Source organism: Oreochromis niloticus, linkage group LG22 (genome assembly GCF_001858045.2).
Source record: "Oreochromis niloticus isolate F11D_XX linkage group LG22, O_niloticus_UMD_NMBU, whole genome shotgun sequence".
Lineage (NCBI taxonomy): Eukaryota > Metazoa > Chordata > Actinopteri > Cichliformes > Cichlidae > Oreochromis > Oreochromis niloticus.
The window spans coordinates 6,484,557-6,510,058 of record NC_031985.2 but is presented as its reverse complement, the minus strand read 5'-3'; the positions used below and the strand labels follow the sequence as shown (position 1 = coordinate 6,510,058).

Genomic DNA, 25,502 nt, shown 5'->3' with positions numbered 1-25,502 from the left:
AAAATAATAATGACAAGACACGGAGGGTCCTTTAAAAGGATTTATTGCCTCTTTCTCATTAAGTTGGTCATAAATCAAAAGGGTTAGTTCAGTGATTTTACAGCCAAAGTGGAATGAATGAGAAGTGTGAGACATTTTTAAACCTTAGCCAGCGATGTGAGCAATGTAAACAACACACATGTCGACATATATCAGTCAGCCCTGTATCTTAATGCTAACTTAACACAGCTCATGTGATCTGATCACAGCGATACTATGCAGACATTTTCACAGTCAAGGCATGTTTTATGTCAGACATGTTCACAATCAGCCAAAGCCTTCTTAGCACAAAGATTAACATTTCATTTGCTGCCATTAAACATTCATCAGATGATTTAACACAATCATTTTGTTTTTCCCCGCCATAAATCCTGAGACTGATGTGTTCGAATCTCTTACAGCAAACAGATCATTTCAATAAAAGGAGCATTCATTTTAAATAGGCCACAAAAGGATCGCCACTTCATTTAAGAAAACTCAATAATATTTAACACAATATAGTGTGTTCATCAGTCTCCTTTAGAGGTATTACAGGTGGATTCTGTCACAGCCAGGTGTCTCAGATTTATTTCGTCGTTAAGCTAAGCTAACCACCTGCTTCAAATTCATGAGAATCAATCTTCTCATCTAACTCTCAGCAAAGAAGTCAAACAGTAGATTTCCCAGATTATCAAACGGTTTCTCTAATTTCCAGACATTATCCTCAGACCATCAAACCTCGTCCAGTTACCACTGTTTGGGACTCGTGCTGCATCTGGAGATTCTTCAAATCTGCCAGATTTATTCTCATTTCCATAATGACGAGTTCACCACAGGGCCGTCTTTGCAGGTGAACTGCAGCACATGTGGAAAACTCTTTATGGTTGTTTCATTAACAGAAACCAGCAGGTTGTGAAAACTGATTGCAAGTGAAAATCTGGAGCACTCAGACTTCTTCCACTGCACAAAGAAACTGTCAGTTTGTTTTTCCATTAATAATGTGTCTGTGCACCAAACATTTTCCTCTAAACCTTTAAATCCTGTTGATAGAAATTATTACTGTATGTTTAATATAGAAAGTGAAGCTAAGCTTTGGGCTGACCTCTCTCACAGCAGTGTTTCCCTCTAAAATAAATACAAAAAAATATAAATGTCTGATAATAAGTCCTACATTTCTGCTCCAATTCATTTTAACCAGACTAGATTATGGGTCGGTTAATTCGAGGTCAGGAAAATTAATTGGGGTGAAAAATAGCGTTCATCATATTTGAGCAGTTTAATTTTTCTGCCTCCAATTTGATAGGAACTGAGTAGGACATGCAAATATTTAATCCTTCTTAGCTTATGTAGTTCTTTAAACATGCAGCAAAATATGTAAAAATAGTGAGAGTCTGGATTTGGCAGCTGATTTTCTGACTTGCAGCAAAATATATTAGCTAATAAGAAGCGCCCAGAAGTAAACAAATGTGATTTTATAATGTAAACATACGTTTTTACATTTAATACACCAGAAAGAAAACCGTTAATTTACTCATCACTCACATATTTTAACATCAGCATCTCATCCAACTATTTCAGATTCAGCGATTCTGCAAACACGTGAATAATTTAGAAAATTATTGATTCCTGTGAAGATTTATTCAGGAAATTTGGATATTAGCAATTTAACTTGTGCCTCACGTCTGGAGAGTCATGTACAAATTCACCTGTATTATCAATTTCTAATCAAACCAAATATGAGCTGAAGTTGTTAAAAGTGAATGCTGACATACACATGAGGATTTTGACCCATGTAACTGCATCCACCCTGATGACAAAGCTCTAATGCTCCACATTTCACAATGTGAAAATGAGAGAGTAACTTAAACTCCACTTCAGAGTAAATTTATCATCTTATTAGCAGGAAAATAAACTCCTTCTGACCTTGATCATCATGATGCGTCATCAACTGTTCCTTTGTTTTTAGGATCAACATTACAGCCACTCAGATCACTGCTGCAAAAGTGGATAATTTACAGAATTAAGATTTATGTTCCAGTACAGAAATCATCCGATTTTCCTTTTTTAATTTGTCTCCTGCAGCCTTCACTTAATCTTTGCTCTGTGTTGCTCTTTACGTGTGATTCACAGCAGGATGCAGCAAGCAAAGGTGTGTTGATGTAGTGCTCTGCAGTGCCTGCAGGGGGCGTTTCAGGGTCAAAAAACATTCCAGATCAAAATGAAGCTCTGCTCGGAGAGCCACCTACTGGGGAGGAGATGCAGACACATGAAAGAGGAACACCTGCTACTCGGGATGTCACGCATAGCCCTTAAATATCATTGAGATGGCTCGTATAGAGTGATGGCTTTAACGCATTAATGCTTCACTCTCTCTGAGTGAAGTGATTCTACAGCTCTGTGGGTGTGTCATGTCTCTGCTTTGGGTTCAGTGTGTGGGAGTTAAACTCAGTGTGACGCACAGGAAGCTACGGACACAGATGTAGGTGAGATGCAGGTCACAGTCGACGATCGACGACTCAAAACTGGATCCAGTTTGCGGTGTTTTGTGGTCGAGACGGAGGTGGAACAGAGCTGAAAACAAAAACTCGCAGTCAATTTCCAGTTATTCAGATGACATTTTGAAATTTATTAAAGGACAGGAAGTTTGTTTTGTTGCTGCCACAAATACTTAATTACTGTAATCAGTTATCAACAAATCAATTCTATTCTATTTAGTGTAACAAAAAGAATAATTAATATCTAAACTAACAGTTTAGATGTTTTGTATAGTTCTTAGTTTCCCTGCAACAAAAGAATGAATAACTAATGACAAAGTAATCAAAAAAATAAATTAGCATCAGACAAATACTTACTGTAAACAATTTTAAGTGTCAACTATAGCTGCTTTTACGCACACACAGTAAACCCATTTACATGGCAAGTTTAGTTGGCAAGTATCTGGAAAAAAATTTTGCAACTTTTAGAACAAACACAGGCAAAATAAATGGACCAAATGCCAGAACTGACTAATTAACCATCTTAATATGGCCCTGGACAGTCCAGCAGCAAAACCAAAAACCCTCAAAAATCAACAACAGGCAGGAAGAAGAAGGAACCTCACAGGGAATGACTTCAGATAGGCTTTACTGCTATTTAACTTCACCACAGTGCAACGTTTTCAATCACTCTTTAGTACAGACATGAAAAAATGCGACAAGTGTTAAGGTCATTTAAATGCTTATATAGCATTAAGTGACTTTTCTTTAATGTTAGTAATATTTTCCACTGTAACAATGTTTTCTCTCTCTTTTTTAAAGGAAAGGACATGCTAATGTTAATGGGAATGGACCTCAGTATGCAAAACTATAAGATGCAAATAGCAGATTTGTGCAAAACTGCTAATTTACATTGTAGTTTTGATTCAGTTACCAAGTGTATGACCCTTCACTTGCTTAAGCTAAGTTGATACAGCTGTCTGTGAAAAAAATGTTCCCTCCTGCCCTACAGTATGGAAAGGTCAGTCCATCCCTGTGAAGCACCATGTAAAATCCATTTCAAGTGCTATCACATCAAAGGTATGTCTGAATGTCCGTCATCATTACTATGACTGTTATTCTCATTCTCTGTAGTTTTTGCAGGTGCTGAATAATTTAAATGTTTTATTAAAGAACTCTCTTTTTGTGTTGAGGGCCTTGACTGGTCTACAAAAAAAAAAAACAAAAAAAAAAAAAACACAGAACTCAACTTCAACTGCTTTCAGCACCTTTCAAATGAAACTTTAACCGGGAGCCAGTGCTAATCAGTGATAATCAGTGAAGGCTTAGAAAATACCCAGTCCTTCAGTGTCCTCATACATTTAGATTCAACACAAGAAATAATTTTCTTACCTTGCAGGAGCAGAAAATTCTCCCCAAAGAAGATCTGAACTAGTGTTTGACTGAACCACTGTGTTGGAGTTACTACTGTCCAGCTCCAGCAGGCAGCCTGACAGACAGAGACAGAAGCAGAGCTCATTAGCCTACGAGCTGGCACAGATTTTACTCATTTTCTGCAGCCTGAAGACGAATGAGTCATCTAACAGCCACTAATTAACACAGTGCCTGTGGAAACGGGTCACTCGTGTACTCGTGTTAAAGCTGCACAAAGGGGAACATCCCACCTGACATCCTGTGTGCACTTTCATTTGCTGGGTAAGATGTTTATATAAAGTCAGTTTGCATACCTGTCGCTGTGCTTCCCGTCTGTGGGACTATGTTGTGATTCGATAACCCTGATGAAGGAGGAGGAGCTATCTTGCCTCCAGGTGGTGGTGGGAGAAGTCCAAATCCACCCGATCCTTGTGGGCGGGGCTTATCCCTCTTTTTCCCTTGCTGCAGATGGAGAAGAAAGAAGTTAGGCTCATGCGAAGACAAAAAAAATGTATTACTTCATACTTCATGGTAAAAGGACTGGATCACAAAATGTAACCTTTAAATTTAATCAGGATTTTCATTTTTCTGGGGTATTTCTGTTTGTTTTGTTTTTTTGGTTGTTTTTTTAAAAATGAGACTTAAATGTAAGTTCAATAAGAAATATCTGTATTCATTTGTCTGCCTGCAGTCCTGGGTGTTCAGGCTGTTACTCTGTCCTTTGCATCACTGCCAAACTCAATTCTGTTGTCATCACTGGTCCAATCATTTTCATGACTCATGTCATTCTGCCTTTCAGACTCATTTGTGTGATCTGCCTCCACCCCATCCTTCAACAGCACAGCCCTGCATGTGCCCCTTTTATGGACAGATTTTTATCAGCATGTATTGTATATGCACATAAGCTGGTTCTCACCCCTATGTTGAGTGTGATGGTCTGCCCTTCCTTAAAGCCCAAGTCCAGCTTTGGTCCTGAATCCCCGAGCTGGGCATTTTTACTGAGTTCGGTCTCTTGTTTCACCCATCTGCAGAGAAGCAAGCCACACAAACACACACTCTCAGCACTGATACAGAAATAAACAATGCACCTCAGCAGTTTTAACAACCACAGCATGCAGCTTTCTACAAGCGCATCTCGAAAACAACACTTCACTTTGATGTGGAGTGCTTGTGTTGCAGACAGTTACAGTGAAGGAGAAAAATCAATACTCAGTGAATACCATTAAAGACAGGATGTACATCTGATGTTTGAGAAATTTACTGCGTATTAGATTCCTCAAACACTCAGAATTTACTCATTTTAAGCAAAATTTTATGTGACAAAACTAAAATGCGACAGTCTAGCACACAGGTTTGATGAGCCCCTAAAACACTTTGTGGTTTAATGGTCAGACTTTCTCCCTCCTTTCTTAAATATTTTATATTGTATGGTTGAACCAAAACAAACTTTTTTTTTCAGCTTACTGCTTCCCAACAACCACCGGGTAGGAGGCAGGAGGAGTTCAGGGGCTCAGCGTAGAGCCACTAGATGTGGCTCAGATGCCTCCTGGTGCAGCTGCAAATACTTCAGTATCCCAGGAAGAGCTGAAGGAGGTGGGCATGTAGGAAGAGGGTGGTCAAGGCATCTCTGCTTAGACTGGTGCCCTTGCGACCCAGATCCAGATAAGTGGCAGAAGCATGGATGGATGCACCCAGCTCTGCTGCTTGTTTTATTCATTTCTGAACAACTTCAGCCTGGCTGAAGGCCTGTAAGGGGGATGAGGGCAGTACTGCTACTTTTACTCAATATCATTCTGCATAGGAAAATACAAATATGAGCTACTGGATGATCTGGCATAACCAGTGTTTCACAGACATTACATGTTTCAATCCCCTGCTAGAAGATTGTCAACAAAAAACAGAAAGTAATCCACTAAAACCACCAAACCACCAAATCTTGCTTACTTGAAATGATCCTGCAAAGCCACGTTGAAGTCAAAAGCATCCCCTCGGTCACCAAAACCAACTCCTATGAAAGCACTGCGACCTGCCAGTAAGATATGATAACTCACCTTAAGACCAGCAGAGAAAGGATTTAAAGTCTTTGAGCAAGGTTAAGAAATATTCAGGACTTGCCGGGGTATTTAAACCCTCACCGTTGTCATCCTGTATCCGCAGAACAAAGTAGCGGCTGGAGTCGCTGACGGTTTCCACTGCAATACCAGGATACTCCTTCACTGGTGCCTGGGCAAACAGCTCCCCTGCGACAGCAGAGGACATGTTAAACCAATACAATGCAGTGAGGAAAAGTCGTGCTTCAGCACAGATGGGTCATAATTCTCAGTGGAAACGTCACCACTAGCGTGACTTTCACATTACAGCGAGTCTGTGTCAATTTTACTAAAAAAATATAGTTTTTATGTAGTTTTTAGTGCTAAACCCAGTGATGCCATACCTGAGATTTTGTCCTCCAGTTTAACGTAGGCCACTTTGCCCTTGGCTGTGATCCTCATTCGACCTGACCAGTCTGGGGCATCGAGCTTCCAATCAGCTGCCCTGCAGAAATTATTTGCAAGAAGTTGAGCATTTTCAGAGCTGCAACTATCAGTTAGTCTGATTACATTTCAATTAAATGCCAGTTATTCTCTCTGTTAATCACTTCGTTTCTAAAGGAAAAAAAAACATTGTAACTGGCTTCCAAACAAGACACAGAAATCAGGAAAACGCTCCAACTCAGGTTCTAAATACAGTACATATCTGCTTAAAGAATAACCCAAACCTGGCTTTTCAGGTTTGTTTGGCATAGTGGATTAGTGGGCTTGAGGCACACTAGAGTGCACAGATTTTCCTACTTTCTTTAGTAATTTATTAATAAAACATCATAATTATTTAAACAGTCTCCACACCTAGTATCACTAAATAAAGCTACAAAACAGACAATGGAAAGAGAAGTGATGCTTCTTGTAATATATTTTTACCTCTTAGAGAATTTAATAACCTTTAGATTAAATGATTAGAATCCAGGGCTGCTTAAATACTTATTTATTTTCATGTCATAATGTGGCCTCACGAGTGCTGACAAAAGTCCAGATCCAATGAGGTTTCACTTGTTTCACTGACACTAATATGTACAAAGTCCAAAGTGACTTCTGCTTATTGCTTATTTTGAACAATAAAATCCAGAGAGATTCGGTGATATTTGGTTGAAAATTTATATTTTCTAACATCTAACAAATGTTTGAAGGCTGTATTGAAACGTTTTGTGTATTTTAATGAGTAGGATCTTTATTTTCTCTCTTATATTTCATTTACTTTCATTATTGCAGTTGTAATATGTGCTGCCTCAGGAGCCACCAAACCATTAGTAGAGGCTGCACATATTAAAGTGGGATTATTTATTTAATTGTAAAAACAAATATCCAAGGTTATTGCTTTAATGTGGTTATGTTATGATAAATAATTTTACTTTTTAGCAGTTTAATTTAAAATATTATTGAAAGTGTAAGAGCATTTTACAAAGAAATGGGTAAAAATGGGCCCATTTTTCCTCCATTCTTACCCCTTTAAAAGAAATCTTGAGCCTCCTGGTTTATCTCCAGAGCCCTTTTAGATGTTCCAGAATCACAAAGCAAACTACTTTAATTACACTGAAAATATGCATTTATTTTACACATTGGAGCTCCGGCTCATAAACGAAAAGGATGGTAAAAGCTCACACTTACACGTCACCTTTTTTTACAACAGAGATTTTTTTGGGGGGGTTATATTTTTGTGTTGCGTGAGCAATTCAAATCATTTTAAATTAGTGTAATTTATTACTAAATTTACGGTCTGATATTCTTCTAAAGCTGCAGTAGAGGGGTGCACTAACAAGGTCCTCTTAGAGTCATGTTATTCCACATTACTCAGCTTGGCCTTCAGTAACACTTCAGGAATTTTGGAGTCGTTTTTGACCAAGATATCTCCATCAGCGTGCATGTTAGACAAATATGTAGGACTGCTTTCTTGCATTTGGCAATATCGCTAAAATTAGAAACACCCTGTCTCAGAGTGATGCTGAAAAACTAGTTCATGCATTTATCACTTGACTACTGTAATTCATTATTATCAGGATGTCCTAAAAACTCCCTAAAAAGGCTTTAGTTGATCCAAAACACTGTAGCCAGAGTACTAACAGGGACTTGAAAGAGAGAGCATATTTCTCCCATTCTGGCTTCTCTTCACTGGCTCCTTGTTAAATCCAGAATCAAATTAAAAATCCTCTTATTACTGACCTCTTATTGCTGTATCACCCCAACAGAGCCCTTTGTTCTCAGATGGCTCCCTTATTTTCAGTTTTAAGGCCCCTCTATTGTGGAACTAGCTAGGAACTAGGAGGTTTCTTCCTTTTAAAAGGGGAGTTTTTCCTTCCCACTGTTGCCAAGTGCTTGCTCAATGGAATTGGGGGGTATTAAGTATTAAGCGCTTTAAGGCAACTCTTGATGCGATATTCCACTATATAAATTAGACTTATTTAAAAAGATTTTTTTATTAATGGCATGTTTCTTACAAGTCTTAACTAATGAACTATTAGTGTTTACCATTATCATTACTCTAATTTGTAAAGGTACAATTTGGAGATTATTCTAGCTTAAAAGAGCTATAAGTAATTATTAGGAAAAAACTGTTTAAACTCCTTGATTTAACTGCTTCTGTGACTGGGACAGAGAACTCCATAACATGCTTGTACGGGAAGATTTCATGGCTGCAGCCAACAATTTTCTTCATTCCTAAATGAAAAACCATTAACTTAGATTGAAAAACCAAAAGTTGTTCAGCTGATTAACATAGAAAACTATGGAATTAGCAAATGTTCACATAGAAAAAGCAGGATCCCATGAATATCATCTAATAATTTCAGCTGGTGGGTTTCAGGGAACAGGTGCAGGGAGAAAGGAGGGCTTCAGCACATCTTTGCCCGGCTCCAGGAAGTTAATACAGCCGTGCAGTAGAGCAGGATGGATTTGAAGATTTTATCTGAAGGGATCAATTAAAAGCAAACACAGAAGATTTCAGACTGAAGAGCCTGAACAGTTTGTGGAGAAGACATCCCAGCTGTCACAGAGGAGAGTGGGACTATCCTGGCAAACCGCCCGTATCGAGCCAGCATGATGACAAATACCCCCGGTCACATCTGACAGCTCAGCGAACCCCCGCACACCAAACGACCAACATTTCAGCCACTCTTCATCTTCACAACACCTGGAGATGGACTTTCATCTCATCAGCTGCTTCCGACATCAGAGCATAAAGCCAGCACTGTCCCTCTCCGTGATTTGTAAAGCATGCGCTGACTATCGAGCAGTTAAAGTACAACACCCAAACCCGCCCAACAAACGCATTTAAACTGCATTTCATAGCAACGTCAGCGAGCCACTGGTGTGCCTTTACCTGTACGCTCGGTTTGAAGCTCGCGGCGGGATACGGTAAACGTTGACATCGGGTTTAACGCACAGGATCGACTCGTACTCTCCCTCGGCCGCCATCTTGGTCCAACTGTTATTGATGTGGGAGTTGTGGTAGTGACTCATTTATTCAGCTCTTTTCAAACGGGGGCATGTGTGTGTATGCGTGTGTGTATGCGTGTGTGTATGTGTGTATGCGTGTGTGTGTATGTGTGTGTGGTTCAGGGGGACCTAACCGACACACTACGTCATTTAAAGCTTAGACAGTAACCGTAAGCAACAGAAAAAAATGATACTTTACTACCATAAAACTGAATGATGTTTTTAATTTTAAACAAAAAGAAGATCATTTTTTGGAGCAAAGGAGAACTAGATTGTTTATATTGGGAATTTAAATCAATCAATCAATCAATCAATATATAAAGACATAAATAACACTAATTTTGGGGGAGGGGGGGCGTGGCCTGGCAGGTGCTGAAAACTGCGGAAGCGGAAACCGTCCGGTCGTGTCGTCTACTCGAAGATTCCTGAATATCTGCTCATGGTTAGTGCTTTATTTTTACTGTAAATATGCATGTTTGATATGCAAAACGTCAGGTGTAGTTTTCCACTAAAAGCAGGGGACGTTTCGTGGACTATATCCCACCATTTGAACACTAAAATCGGATATTTATGATGGAGCTCGCTGCCTTGACAACACCGCTTGGCTGTTAGCCATATTGACGCCTGCTGACCGTCTTCAGTCGCTCTCCGAGGTCCTGAAAACACGTACCATGACTCTTGTTACAAACACCACGACTGCGTATCCTAAGACTAAGTATCCAGTTGCGATAAACATGCAATTTTATGTTTTCTTTTCTTAAAAGGTATCTAACAAGCCCTGGTAGCTAACTAGCTTGTAGCTCAGCTGCATTCTGAGCTAACGTAGGTGGGGGATATATGTTTGTCGCAGTGACAAAGCTGTCACTTACAGTAGGTTAGTTTACGATTTGCAGTCAGTTATGTGTACCCCCCCACTGGTCAGCTCTTTAATATGTTGACTGGTTTCTCCTTGCAGCGTTAGGATCTGGTTTCTGACATCCTGAGACAAACCAATGCAGGCAGGAGGAAGAGGCAGGATGAATGCTAACTGAGACAGCACAACAAATACAACCAAAAGTTAGACTTTTACAGCAGAGGAAGATTTTACTGAAGGTATGTCACTGTGTTGTTCATGCGTGAGAACATATAGTTGCATTGCATATGATTTGTGTACTGATTACTGTTATATGTGGCATTGCCATCGTCAAAATCCATTAAGTTATAGATTAAAAAACAGGCCAGTAGGTCAGAGTTTTATTGGTCCAGAGTGAAGTACAAAAAAAATCATTACTTTATATGCAGCTGCAGACTGAAGGGGGGTTTTTTGTTGTTGTTTTTTCGGGCTCAAAGGGAAACCAGTATTCATAACTGAATGAAAGCAGTTCTTTGACTGTGTCTTTCACAGTGTTCTTCTCCATTTGTGGCATCTACACCATGCATGACATTTAGATTTTTATGCAAGAGTTTTGCCTCTGCACTAGCAACTCTGATGATTCCTATCATCTGACAAAAGCATTAACAGACTGCTTACCTTATACATACTTTTTAGTTTGGGGGATTTTTGGATTCATTTAATAGCACAGTGAAGATTACACAGGAAGGTGGGGGATGGGACACACAGCAAATAGCCTCAGGTTGGAGTCAACCATGGGCTGCTGCATCTAGCCTTGCAGCATATCTTGACTTGCTTAGCCTATGAGCTAATTGAGCATCCACTCTAACAGAATTTGCTAAATAATTAAATTATTTTAGGGGTAATGAGTGCATAAAAATAGTAAGCTAACAGTTTATTAAAAAAAGTTTGTGCAGATGCATGTTGTAGTAATAACAAAAAATAAAAAATGGTTGTCACTGAATCACAAGGCAAAACTAGGCATTAACATGCCTCATCAAAGCATTAGGGAAACAGTGGCTAATTCCAGACCACCCTGCGGGTGGTCTATCCTTCAAGCTTGAGTCCACTACCAGAGGCCTGGGATTTTGAGGGTCCTGTGAAGTATCTTTGCTGTTCCTAGGGCTGCGCTTCTCTGGACAGAGATCTTGGATGTTGTTCATGGGGTCTGTTGGAGCCACTCGCCTAGCTTGGGGGTCACTACACTAAGTGCTCAGATAACCTCTGGGACCACTGTTACCTTTACCCTTGACATCTTCTCAAGCTCTTCTCTGAGCTCTTGGTACTTCTCCAGCTTCTTGTGTTCCTTCTTCCTGATCTTGCTGTCATTCATTATTGTTACGGCCTCTTCCTCTGCTTCTCCACCACTACTATGTCCGGTTGGTTAGTTATCACTAGTTTGTCTTTCTGTATCTGGAAGTCCCACAGGATCTTAGCTCAGTCATTCTCGACCATCCTAGGGGGCGTCTCCCACTTTGACCTCGGACCCTTCAGGCCATACTCGGCACAGATGTTGGTTATGGCATTCCATGTGTCTCCTGCCTGCTAGCATCTTGCACCCTGCTGTTTGTTTGCATTTGTTTCACATGTCACGTTCAACAGACGTTGCCCATATGTAACTTAGAGGTCACTCAAATTTATATCCACGATGGAATTTTGTTCAAGTCGGAGTGAAGTTTTCAAAAAGCTGTGTAGGCCTGGCCTGGATTTATAATAACAATAATAATAATAACAATAATAATAACAATAATAATAATAATAATAATAACAATGTATAAAATAGCATCATTAATTGGTATATTTTCTGTTTTTTATGAATGATATAAAACAGGAAAGTATTAAATAACTTGAGCTTTAGAAAATAAATGGCATAGAGGTATTGTGACTTCCCTTTAGACTCACCCTGGAATGCTGCAGGTATCTCTGCTATAAAGAAAGAAGGAGGGCAGTCAAATTTAAAACTGACAAATCCAGCAGTGTACTTGTGTAGATTTTACTTTGTGTTTAATCCAGTTGAGCTGTCGGTGTATAAAACAAACAGGTGTTTGATGGGAGGATCTCCTTTTCATGTTAAGGGCTACTCAACAAATAGCTTGATAAATGACTCGTGGGCTTTTTAATTGTAATGGTTTGATTGTGATTACAGAAACAAAGTGCTGCTGTTGCAAACTATAGGGAAAAAAGGATTTGCTTCACTCCAGCTGGGTTCACCTGAGTCTCGGTCCAAGTGCTCACACTCTGCGGCTCATAAAGTGAGCCCATCAGAGATGCTGCACCTCAAATTACACAAAATCTTGTGATTGTTTTTATCAAACACATGCTCTTATACATGTGGATCTACAAGATTTTCACTCATTATTATAAGTCAAAGTCTTGTGCTCCTTCACTGATTGTGCAAAAAGCTGAAAGACGGGGTTTATCATTGGCCAATTTGCAGTCTTTGATGAAAAACTGACCTGAATAGGCCAACAGCTGGGTAGTTCCTGGTCCAACATAACATTTTACTGGGTCTTGGCAATCAGACCACCAGTTATGTTGAACCATGCAATCTGACTAAAATAAACATAGCATTTTCACAAAACAATAAACCTCTGCTTCATCTCCGTTCTCCATTATCGACCAACCGTCAACTATAAAAATGATGCACAATGAGCAAAAAAATGTATATGTGGACGTGGCTTTAGATAAAAGTTAGGATAAATTTCCTTGGTAATCAATGTAGAAATCCAAAAATTTTTCAAAAATGTTAATTTTTTAGAACTCTTTGTGTTTTCTTTTGCTTTGTTCTCATGTTTTCTCTAAATCAGATTGTGGTGGTTTGATTCCCCACCTCTCCTCCAGACATCATGACGTCCTCTATGCTCCGTCGACAGCTGAAGAACCTGGTCCAGAACTACTCTGAGGCCGAGGTCAAGGTAGGAGAAGCTAGATTTAAATTATGTTTGCAGCCTTTCAATTCAATATTACCTCATCCAGTAATACAAATAATATTTTTAAAAAATTATATAGGTTAAGTTTAGGATGGCATTAAAGGTAAATATTTATTATGTAGTCTATGCATCAGTGTATGCACAATAAATAATACATTTCTGGCATATGTTTGAACACTAGTAGCTTTAAATTCAAGTCGTCTGGTGTGGTAACAATTGCTTATACTTTAAGAGGATAGAGTGACTAAAGGGTTAATCAAGTAAAAACACTACTAATTAAAACAAAGCAGAAACAATAAATTTTAAGCCCTGAACCTGAATTTCTTAGAGTCAGGGAACATATAGAGATGAATTCCTTTTTTGGATGCTGATCTCAAACATGATCAATAATGTCCTTGAGAACTGATTACTAAACATCTTTAGTAGCATGGCTCATGTAATGAGATGCTCTGCTGCTGCCAGTCCTCCAAAACCCTGATGTTAACATTTTATAAGTTAGCATCTCAAACTTTCAACTTTCCTGAAGCTGTTTTGGCCTCTCTCTACTCTCTTTGCTTCTGTTGCAGGTGAGAGAGGCGACATCCAATGACCCATGGGGCCCATCCAGCTCTCAGATGGCCGACATTTCTGACCTAACGTACAACGTTGTGGCCTGTAATGAGATCATGACAATGCTCTGGAAACGTCTGAAAGACGACAAGAACTGGAGACATATCCACAAGGTGAGCGATGGTGAAGGAGCAACACTAGAAAAAAGAAGGGTTGGCTTTAGAGGATAGATGCTGGTTTCAGACATATATTGGATTCTTTGGGGATGAGTGTGGAATTGTCCATTTATTCACAAAAAAGAGGGGAAACATTCATCTTCAAATATAGTCAGTGTCTGTCTTCTGTTACCTATCTCTACAATGTGGTGCCCATCTGAAGAGAGGGTTATTTTTTTATTTATTTATTTTTTGGCAGATACAGTTTCCAGATGTCCCTTTAATGCACCATGTGCAAAATCGGGTTATTTTGATACAGTCACTGAATATGTCTGTGTGATTGTGCCTGTTCAAAACATGGCTGTACAAATTGTGTGTTGCAGCTTGCTCCAAACTACATGAGTGACTGACTGAAGCCATCTGTCACAGGAAACCAGAAACAATAAATCAATAAAATTAACACAAAAGAACTAGTTTGATTTTTAACCCATCACAGTGTTGATTGTTTGAATTAGCTTTATGTGAGGGCAGCATGTAAAACCTCATATACCACAGCTGTTGTTTTATTTTTGTGATTAACAATAAAAGGATTGTTGTCCCCAACTATTCCCCAAACCTCTTACCCCTAAGTTTCATAACACTGTTTCTACTTGTTTCCTGTGCAGCCGTTATCAGATGAAAAGCAAAATCAATCTAATAAAACAGACTGTGTAAGTGAAGGTTGAATTCAGTAGAGCAGCATAACAGTAAGCTAGCACATAGGGATGCCTCTGTCAGCTTGGTGTGAGGGTTGGTGTGACACGAGGATGCGGGGAATAGGGTGAGATGGAGGCAGTTGATCCGCTGTCACGACCTGATGGGACCAACAGAGAAGAAGGAAGGCATTCTTCATCTAAGTAGCATGTACAGTATCTATATAGGAATACACAAGGTTTTAAAAATAAACATTTAACTTTGTAAAGTTTGTTAATATTTAGGTTTTTTTTAAAACCCTTACAGCAAAAATCTGTTTCATTTTTCTTTAAAAGCACAGTTTAGTCTATTAAATGGCAGTTATTACTCTCTGAACGTCAGCCGTATCACTGCTTCCGTTTCAGCTTTGCCAGTCAGCCATGTGACTCAGTGTTGGCTCATCAGTTCCACAGAAATTATGTGTTTTCAGTCATTTTTCTTATCTTTCATCCGTTGCACCAATATTTTTGGTTCCTTTTTACTCATCCTATTTATTCCCTAATGCAGATAAAACAAGAAGCATTGTAGTGATGGGAAACTGCATTTTTATTTTATATAAATGAGTTTGTGTTGTCGTGTGTCTTTTTTATCCTAGTCCCTGACACTCCTGGAGTACCTGCTGAAGACCGGTGATGATCGCGTGCTTCTGAAAATGAAAGACAACATCTACATTGTCAAAGCTCTCACAGAGTACCGCTTTGTAGAAAAGGATGGCAAAGATCAGGTGATGCACACTTCCTGATTATGTAAAATGGATACGGTCTTTTAGCTTCCATTAAAGGATTTCATGCTATGCATTAAGACTGTTACTGGTACTATAATATTTATGTCATTAACCTTCAGACCAGGTTTACGGCAAGAATGAAAGTATAGTCTAGGTTTGCTGCCTCAATCAGATTAAGAAACTCCTAACTGAAAACCTTTTCAGAGTAACAAACACATTTAATTTCTCTACACCATGAATAAAATTGTTTGGGTTTTTTTTTTTTTATCATATGCTATAGTTTGTTTTAAATTAGACTTTGAATAGTTCTGATCTTGTTTTGCAAAAGCAATACCATTTGGGGTTTTGCTACAAGCACAAGTATTTCAGGCTTAAATAATTTTTCTGAAATGGTCAGAGCCAAGTGAATTATTGTAGCCATATTTGTGCCAGGGTGTAAATGTGAGAGAGAAGGCCAAGGTTGTTCTTGTTCTTATGGAGGACGATGAGAAACTAAAGGAAGAGCGAGAGTTTGCTGTCAAGACCAGAGAAAAGACATCAAAAAGTGCAGCTGGTGAGCCCTTTTTAATATCACTGCTAAATACTGTTGTTCCATAGGTTTTCTTCACTGATCATTTCTATTCTTTTGCTTACTTTCCAACCAGCATCATCTGCGGACAACGTCAAGGATCCAAACTATAAGCCGTGTTATGTACCTGGGACCACAGGGCTTCCATCTTTGGACAACATACCCTCTGTAGCTGACTTGACTGCTTCCTTCGCCGCCCGCAAAGAAGAGCGGCTTAAACAGGAAGCTGAAAAGAAAGAAGCCGAGAGACGGGTAAGTACAGCGCAAAGGTGTAGAAAGATCAAACATTACACCAATATGATGCTGCCAAGGGGCTCTATTTCAGATAAAACGCCATTGCCAATAAATGGTAGGCTAACCTGGAAACTCTCCAAACATTTAGCCAACATGTTTACATTTGAAGGCCTTCTGTTTTATTGCCTTAAAGTAAACAAAAAAATCTCAATAGGCAGAAGCTATATATTGAGAAGCCCATTGCAGATTCGTATAATGTGTTGCAGTTTGATCGCCATTGGTTTGTAGGGCTGCCTCAGTCCAAGAACCTGCAGTCTATCCAGCAACTATAGTGAGCTGCCAAGAGACTGACCTAGCTATTATTTATTTATTTATTTTTTTTTATTTTTTTTTAAAATTACTGTATGTGCTGATTAAGAATGACTATCATCTGTATTGTGCCATTAAATGGAGGTAGCCACAGCATATAGCATTTTGGTATATGAAATTATTATGGCATATGAATTATTTGTATTAACCATTTTGCAACGATATGCTAGGCCAAGATGAGTGAAGAGGAGCTAAAATGGGAGGATGCTAATAAAGGTTCTGATGTTAAAATTGATGCTTGGGGAGGAGAGAAAGAAGAGGAAGTAAAAACGGACCCATGGGGAGCTCCCAAAGAACCTAAGGAGGCCGTAGATCCATGGGGCACCCCCTCAAGACCTGACACAACTGAAACCGCAGCTAGCAGTGATCCCTGGGGGGCTCCAACAAGTACTGATAAAGATCCATTTGCAGCAGAACAAACTAATGATGATCCTTTTGTGGCACCAAAAAATGGGGAAGATCCTTTTGCAGCACCGAAAAATGGGGAAGATCCTTTTGTGGCACCGAAAAATGGGGAAGATCCCTTTAGTGCATCAAAAGATGACCCTTTCAACACCCCAAAGGACAGTTCAGACCCTTTCAGTGCCCCCAAAGACACGCAGGATCCATTTGCTGCTCAGAAAGATAAACCAGACCCTTTCAGCTCTTCTAACAATGATCCGTTTAATGCTCCAAAGGATGATCCTTTCAAAGCTCCAAAAGATGACCCATTTATCACCCCAAAAGCTGATCCTTTTAGTACTCCAAAAGAGGATCCCTTTAGTGCCCCTAAAGAAGATCCTTTCATTACCCCAAAAGATGATCCATTTAATGCACCTAAAGACGATCCATTTAGCTCTCCAAAAGATGATCCCTTCAGTGCACCAGCATTAACACCCCCTAAAGAGGACCCATTTGCAGAACCGTCATCAGGGAAAGAGGACCCTTTCACTGCTCCCACAACACCACCTAAAGAAGATCCTTTCTCAGCACCAACCAAACCTGCTCAAGATCCCTTTGCTGCACCAACAACACCACCCAAAGAGGATCCGTTCTCTACGCCATCTTTACTTGCAAAAGATGACCCCTTCGCTGCCCCAACATCTCCACCTCAAGAGGATCCCTTCTCCACAAGATCCAAACCAACCAAGGAAGATCCCTTTGCTGCACCAACAACACCACCTAAACCAGACCCATTCACAGCGCCATCCAGTCCACCAAAGGTAGATGCCACAGATCCCTTCGATGCCCCTCTAGTGAGCTCGCCTCAGAGTAGCACAGATGCATGGGGACCCCCAGCCACTTCTCCACCAGCCACCGGATCAGATCCCTGGGGGACCACGGCAAGTGCTTCTTCAACCATCAGTAATTCTGATCCATTTGGAGATGCATCCAAAGCAGACAATGACCCATGGGGGCCTCCAGGTAAGAAACAAATAAATAAATACTTGTACATGGATAGTACTTCTCAGAACTTAAAGCTGAAGAATTTTGCTAATTTCTAACTGTTTTGAATTAGTCGTAGTCAAAATAACCCTTATACTTATCTGAAAAAAGATGCCAACTTTCTTTCATTGGCTGACCCTTATTAACAGAAGGTGGGTGGGGCTGCTGTGCAAACCACTCATTGGTTGTAAGTAGGTGTACATGCTTTACATTTCCACTGTGGAGTTTTATATGGCACTTTAAAGTGCACACATTCACAAAAAGGCATATCATGAATGAAGACTGATTTTGGAAACTGATTTTTATTGAAGAAAGACCAGTGACTGAATTTTTGTACTTATATCACCTGTGGCACCTTCATGTTTTTGCTGAAGGCTGAGTAGCATGTTCCATAACTCCTCTGGAATAACCAGAGGAGGTAATTCTGCCTTTTATTTCTCCATCACTTGAACCTGTCTGTTTAATTTACTCACCTAGCTTCGGCTCCTGCCAGTACAGATGATGCATGGGGTGCACCTGCTCCACCTTTAGACTCCTCCCCATCTAGTGACCCCTTTGGAGATGGAGCATCTAAATCCAATGACCCCTGGGGTGCATCAAGCAACACAAGTGGCAACGGCACAGGTACATCACATTCTACACACTGTCTGAATACATGTTTTTGTCATTTATCCATTATTCATATGAGCAAACACTGATTGTCTGTGTAATCACCTATAACACACTGCTCTGATTTAATTCACTAAATATTTGGCTTGTCTTTAATTAATATACTGAAAGTGGTGACTCGAACCTTCATTATTGTGTCCATACATGGTGATTTGCACGTGTCACCATTTTCCTTGTTTTCATCCTCATTTCCCTGTCAGTCAGCAGTCACCTAACAGTCTTAATCTATTAACCTTCTCTTCCACTTTGCTCTCTCTTCTTCCCTGACCTGTCCCCAAAAGAAAACACCTTTTAGAGTAGAACTGGACCTTTATTTTATTGCAGGAACGCACTTGAAGCAGGAAGACACGATGTATCGAAAGACTGCTTCCTTCTTGGGCTCGGCAGGGGCATCACTGGTTGACTTGGACGATCTGTTTTCATCTGACCCCAAACCCAGACAGCGCCCTCTCATTGACACCCAAACACAAGCCATTGGTAAGGACAGAAAAAATGACGTGTCAATCTGGGTGAAAAGTAACTTTTCTGACAAATTCGTCATGTGGAAATATTTGTGGTGCGCTTGACTCAAACAGATGCATGAACGCCCTCGAAGACCTGACAAATGAGAGTTACTGAGCATTAGTCACTCCCTGCTGATGTTTCAAATGCATTCCACTTGTGTTCGTCTAAGGTCATTCAAAGATAAGATGAGAGAGGGGTGATTATTGTGGTCATGTGTTTTACCTCCTCTTCCTGCCCCTGTGGCCTCGCTGTAGTATATAGATGTTGTTCTGTACGTGTGTGTGTGTGTGTGTGTGTGTGTGTGTGAGCGTGAGAGCATTAGTGAAGTTACTCTGCATAAAGACTAGTGTACATTAACCAGCAGATGTGTAACCCTTCTCACCCCTCTCTCTGCTCTGCTTTCGTACATTTTTCTCTTTACTGGAATTCTTCAAACTGTGTTTAACTCCCTCTCTCCGTCCTTCCCCCTCAACCCTCCATCCTCCTGCCACTCTCCCTGATTTCCCAGGCACTTTCAAAGCAGCAGGCATGACATCCAGCCCTATGCTAAAATCAGGAGCTTTTGCTGAAACATCACCCTCATACTCCAACCCTTTCATTTCGACCATAGCTTCCCCCCATGGTGCACCAACTCCCATTTCTGGAGCTAACAATCCTTCAGCATCACTGAATACTCTGGGAATGTCTAATTCTTCCACCAGTATGATTCATGCATCTCAGATGGGTCCAGAAACGGGAATGCTAAATCCCATTTATATCCATGAGAGTCCACAATTAGGACACAACATGAACTCCCCCGTTGGAGGAGTGGGAATGGTGCAGTTTGGATATCCAGGCTCCCTCTTAATGGGAACTGGAATCATTCACTCAGGTGTCTTTCAAGGGAATCACCCATCAGGTGACGGTCAGTTTAGAAGCTCCGTCCCACAGGCCGGCGCTGAAGTCGTCTCAGGCAGCGGGTCAGATGAGATTGTGAACAAAAATAATCCATTCCTGTTCTGACAACTTGATATGTAATTTGGGTCTCTGGAATCACCAAAAAGGTAGTTTTGCATGTTTAGTGCTGCAGTTTAGTGTATAAATTCTCATTACACTGCAAGATTCAGATGGGATCAGTTTTAGAGCAAAAAACCTTACTTTGAAGTGTCTCTTTCCCACAAACAAATGCAAAATTGTTCTGAGTGATCACCTTAGCCTCTAGACCAGCATGTGTGATGGTGTTCGCCACCGCCATTATCAAAACACTATGAGGCAATATCTTTAAAAGACAGGAGTTCATCCCTCCAGTAGAGTTCCAGAGACATGAGTCATTTTTATACAGAACTAGGCTGAGAATTAGCACAGAGCACAACAGCCCACGTCTGACACATTCTCACTAAATCATATGCTTTTGTTTGGTTTGGACAAGCAAGCTGCCTAAGAAGAGCAGGAGACAGGACGCACATCTACACTCCCTAGTGATGAACACACAGGATGATTATCTGTGCAGTTCTCACCACGTGGACGTTGACATTCACAATTCAAATATATAGTATACGCAGCAGTTTTTATGTTTCTAAGCTCGGTTGTCAAAGTGCTGTTGAATTTACCCAGAAGGAAATGACAGTAATTAACATGTTCGAAGCAGTCTAAGTATTTGACATGGTAAACTTACATCTGTGTCTTTCTAGAAAGAAGGACACAATCAACAAAAATGGTGTATTGATAATGGGAAGTGGTGAGTATATATTTATACATATTTAGAAGCATAAACATGCAAAACCACCTAATGATGCTTTAATAAAAGCATGAGCTTACACTAACCTCCCCTGAACTGAAGACGCTGCCCATTAAAAAAAAAAAAAAAAAATGCATACAAACACAATGTGTACAGCGTAATATATATATAAACAAATACACAGATTATTAATAAAGCAGTGTAATTCTTATTTAAAAATGAATTTATTAGATTTTTTTCCTTTCCCTGCACAAGTGTGACAAACAGAGAGCACCTCAGTGTATCTGTGTGGAAATCCTAAAGAGTTTTCAGTGTGTTTGAGTGTTGTGACAGGACCTGTAAATCTTTGACTGGGACATGCGTCACTGTAGGATTAAGGGTGCGTGTGTTTGTACATGCCGACTGTGTGTGTGTGTGTGTGTGTGTGCGTGCGTGAGTGAGTGAGAGTATAAGTATGTGACCTGTGTGCACGCCATGTGTCTGCAGTATTGTGCTGATGTAAATAGTGGAAGTATTTACAAGTAAACCTGGAAATATACTGTACTGTATATCAGAGTGTTGCAATCACAAGTAACTATTTATTGATCTATTTATTAATTTATTGCTTGGTTAATTATTGACACAGCAATGAAATCCAACAAGGTCCAAGGTCAGGTGTAACTTTCACTTCAGGCAGGCTGGCCTGGTGGTATTGATCGTGTGATGTTAACGGACTTTAGTCTGATTGGTTGTTTAAATACTTCTTCGTGAATCAGCTCGGTAACCAATGCTGGCTTCATCTTCCTGTTTAGCTCTGTAGACATTTTCGAGTCATTGTGTAATTGTCTTCTTGGTTTCCCGGCTCTTTCTGAGGAGAAGCTGAAATGCCATTTTGGCGAAATTAAAAACAGAGTTCAAGAATATCAACTTGTTTAATGTGTATGCTGTTTGAGTGGATGTGTACTTGGCCCTCATTTACTTCAACACAAACATCTGAAAGGAGACTAAATGGTTGTATGTTCTCTTCTTGGGGCTGGTGTTACACTTTACTTTGAAATCTTAAATGGCAGCAGGATTCATCATCATTTATGAACTGTAAACGGTAAATTAAAGCCACACTGAAAGCAGGCAAACATGACGACTGAAAAGGGATCACATGGCTTTGAATTGTTAGTATTTTTTGTGTTTCATGGGCCTGTACGAGTCCTTACTGTGTTACTGACTCGGTAATATGTGAACGTTGGTGGAAAAACAGTCTAGCTTCACATGATTACTATTATTATTTCTCAGATTTAATTTTGTATGAAATTAATTTATTTTGCGGTGTATTAAAATGTATAGTTGTGTTGTAAACTGTGACAGTACATTTGAGAAATAAAATGATTCATGATACATTCACTCTGGCCTCTTTTGGGTCTGGTTGTCTACAGTGGATCCTTTCATTCCTTAACCTGAATTATTTCTCACTCATGATTTTGGTCTTTGAGCCCAGCTTTGTTTCCCAACCAGTAAGGACTTTCTTACTGTCACCACTAGAGGGCCTTAATTACCAACATTTACACAGAACATTTAACAGTACCCAAGCCGAAGAAAGATTTAAAGCTATAAATATTTGCACATTCATAAGTTCTGCAGCGTTAGCAAATATGGAATTTTTTAGTTGTTGTAATTATCATTATTATCATTATTATTATTATTATTATTATTGTTATTAAACCAGTTGTCTTAGATTTTTATAAAATAAATATGCAGACATACAGCCATAAACAGTTAAGTAACTGTCTTCAAACAGTATCTTTAGCCTATATTTATTTGGCCACAGCATTAGGCCTGCTTTAATTATTCATTCACTCCTCATTCATTAATCTCCTGATTAATTTAGGAGTGCAAGGATGAATGGAGGTCAAATGAAGCCATTACAGATATTGGGCACAAGAGCAGAAAATATAGGATTGACAGCTGAGCTGGAGCTGAGTCCCTCCATTCATGAATAGAGGGCTTAGTGTCTTAAAACAGACAAGGGCAGATTGGGAATTTGACAGTCAGCTTCAGTCACTTTAGGACACGATGGTCAGTTGAGACCTTGTGTCGTCTTTTTTTGTACAGTAAGTCGAGTTATATAATCCTAGCCATCGCCTTCATACAGTGGGATAGATTCAGAATAATGACCATGAACAATTTTTCCTGCTCATTATGAATCATCGAACTAATTAAACCTCTGTAAGCTGTGTGTCATCATATTAAGTGCATGTTTTCTTTTAGCACCTGCCCAATTAAATAAATAAATCACAACCTGACAATAATTTTCATAATGATAATTATTAAAGTTTATTGTACTTGAGTCTTTCTTTAAACCAGTTTGGATAATCATGAAGTCCTCGCTCGCAGCCTGAGGAGAAGCATGTTTAAAATAAGCCCAAGAACACATCATTTGTTGTCTCAGTGTGTTTGGTAACATGTAGACGTGTGATTGCTGAACATATTGCTTGCAAAGTCAGTGATGCCCACTCACTACCCCAGGGGGTACATGTGAAGAGCAGCTCAACTAAAGATAAAATAAACCCACAAGTTACTTGAAGCCAATGCTTTCATTTTAAAGGACTCCTTAAAAAACAAGGTAAAAAGCTAATGCTGTGTCAGGGCAGCTGGTGAAAATGTCACTTAAAGCAATAAATCTGGAAGCAGGGAAAACGAGTACGTTGGTTTAAAAAAAGTTAGTTGAGGGGGTGTAAATATACCTGTTTGATTACTGTGTGCCTTGAAATGAGAACAAGCCCACAGAGTGGAGCTGCTATAGATGAGAATGAATCCAATAAATTAACCGGAAAACAAAAAGTTTGCTTTAAAAGGTAAAACTGCATCAGAGTAGTTAAGATAATGGCATAGACCGTAAAGTCACATGCTTCTTCTTTCTATCGCTCCCATTTCTGTTGTCACAGCAACTTGCCTGTCCCGTACATCCACTTATGTGACACCAATACTCTTCATGTCTTCCTTCCATGAATCTTCTTTGTGGTCTTCATCTTTTCCTCCTGCCTGGTAGTGCCATTTTCAGCATCCTTTATCCAATTTATCCACCATCCCTCTTCTACACATGTCCAATCAATCTCATCCTTTCCTCTGAACCTCTGCCTCCAAACTGTAATCTGAGCTGACCCTCTGATATACTGTCACAAACCAGGCTCCACAGCCATGACAAAAAGGGAGATGCCAAATGAATACCAGTCAAAACACTGTTTATTGTAAATGTAAGAAACAAAGTAAAAAACTAAACTAGGCTTTTTATAACCATGGTTTGTGATCAGCAGTGTAAGTCATGCATGATGAGGAATGTGTTGTTTAGTGCAAGAAACAAAACCAAGAAGCAACCACAGAAGACATCTCAAGGAGGCAAGCCGCTCAGCCTTAATGTGATTCTTTTTTAGCCACTCCTTTGTTCCCTTGGTGTTCTGAGTCACTGTTACGCTGGAATAGTCATCGATGACCCATCTCCAAGATTAACAGCAGTTGGCCCCATCCATCTGCGTCATGATGTCATCCTGCACCCTTAGCATAAAAACAGCCCCAAAGCAAATGTTTCCACCTCCATGCTCGACTGTTTGGATGGTGTTCTTTGGGTCATACTCAGCATTTCACTTCCTCCAACCACAGTGCATTGAGTTGATGCCAAAGAAGTCAACTTGTTTTTCATCTGATGGCAGCATTTTCTCCCAAGACTTCTCTGAACCATCTCTGATGTTCACTGGCAAATTTAAGACGGCCTGTATGCACGCCTTCCTGAGGAGGGGGATCAATCCATCACAGTATAGTGTTAACAGCAGTATTCTTGGCAACAGTAGTCTGGCTGGGTTCCAAGAGATCAAATACTTCAGTTCTCAGTGAAAATTAAATCAATAACTTTTATGTGATGCAATTTCGTCTGGATTTTTGTTGAATATTCTGTCTCTTTCAATTAAAATGAAACTACCATACAAATTCATTTCAATACAGCAGGGGATCAAATATTAATTTCCCTGTATACAACACAAATTCATAACATTAGCCATTTAAAGCACTTTTACAATAGTATGCAATATTGATGACTAACCAGATGAGAAAACCAAAGCTGGGCCTCACATGATTTCTGACTGGTGACTAATAATTAGAGAGGGTTGGTAAGGTTTTGGCATCATCTTAGGATACAGATGGAGAAGTTCTTAAGAGTAAAAGTGTGTTTTTAAGGTGTAGCAACAAAACAGATGTTTCATTTCAATGAACCACAAAGGCAGCTGAAGCAAGAAAACATCCAGCAAACTCAAAATCATTTTCTAATCACGGCCCAGTCATCTGTGCAGTCATCACTCAGTATAAACAGTAGCTGCACTTCACTTGTGTAAAGATGGGTCAGAGTTTAAGGAGCAGAATCACAATCACATCACCAGCTCTCGTCTTAATCTAAGCTTTTCTATACCATGTTTACAAATTAATCTATAGAAGGACAGGTCAGCAAGGCCATGACTGAGAGAGGAGGCGTGATGAGGAAGGCAGGCGAGGCGAGAGTGGAGGAAAAGACACTGCAGGGAGCAAAGGGGAGGGAAAGTAACAGATGGACTTGGGAGGATTAGAAGGAAATCTGGGTGGGTTTCTGATGGAAACTCACCCAAAGA

General features: G+C 39.8%; 2 protein-coding genes across 8 annotated transcripts; one reads left to right on the top strand and one right to left on the bottom strand.

Annotated features, from left to right (window-relative positions):
• Nucleotides 1–208: 208 nt before the first annotated feature.
• Nucleotides 209–9,603, bottom strand: necap1 (NECAP endocytosis associated 1). 2 transcript variants are annotated; one of them, XR_002058052.2, is made up of 9 exons: nt 9,315–9,603; nt 6,340–6,440; nt 6,041–6,145; nt 5,850–5,931; nt 4,822–4,930; nt 4,220–4,367; nt 3,885–3,981; nt 2,871–2,955; nt 209–2,589 (listed from the first exon to the last, which is right to left on the bottom strand). XR_002058052.2 is itself a non-coding variant. In XM_005457568.4 (8 exons), the coding sequence occupies exons 1-8, from the start codon at nt 9,452–9,454 to the stop codon at nt 2,535–2,537; spliced, it is 837 nt and encodes a 278-aa protein (XP_005457625.1). In that variant the 5' UTR covers nt 9,455–9,603; the 3' UTR covers nt 209–2,534. The 2 variants fall into 2 exon arrangements, 1 of the variants encoding a protein (XP_005457625.1); XM_005457568.4 differs by lacking the exon at nt 2,871–2,955.
• A 131-nt stretch (nt 9,604–9,734) lies between these two features.
• Nucleotides 9,735–25,494, top strand: epn1b (epsin 1b). Of its 6 annotated transcripts, XM_013276091.3 has the most exons (12): nt 9,891–10,083; nt 10,195–10,304; nt 10,386–10,522; nt 13,109–13,216; nt 13,798–13,953; nt 15,263–15,391; nt 15,824–15,944; nt 16,036–16,211; nt 16,733–17,966; nt 18,465–18,611; nt 18,981–19,133; nt 19,669–22,248. In XM_013276091.3, exons 4-12 carry the CDS (start codon nt 13,148–13,150, stop codon nt 20,160–20,162), a joined length of 2,679 nt encoding a protein of 892 aa, XP_013131545.1. In that variant the 5' UTR covers nt 9,891–10,083; nt 10,195–10,304; nt 10,386–10,522; nt 13,109–13,147; the 3' UTR covers nt 20,163–22,248. The 6 variants fall into 6 exon arrangements, with proteins under 6 accessions (XP_025758005.1, XP_005457626.1, XP_013131543.1 ...); XM_025902220.1 differs by lacking the exons at nt 9,891–10,083; nt 10,195–10,304; nt 19,669–22,248 and adding exons at nt 9,735–9,872; nt 25,330–25,494; XM_005457569.4 differs by lacking the exons at nt 9,891–10,083; nt 10,195–10,304 and adding an exon at nt 9,735–9,872 and having other exon boundaries at nt 13,143–13,216; nt 19,669–21,510.
• Nucleotides 25,495–25,502: the final 8 nt, after the last annotated feature.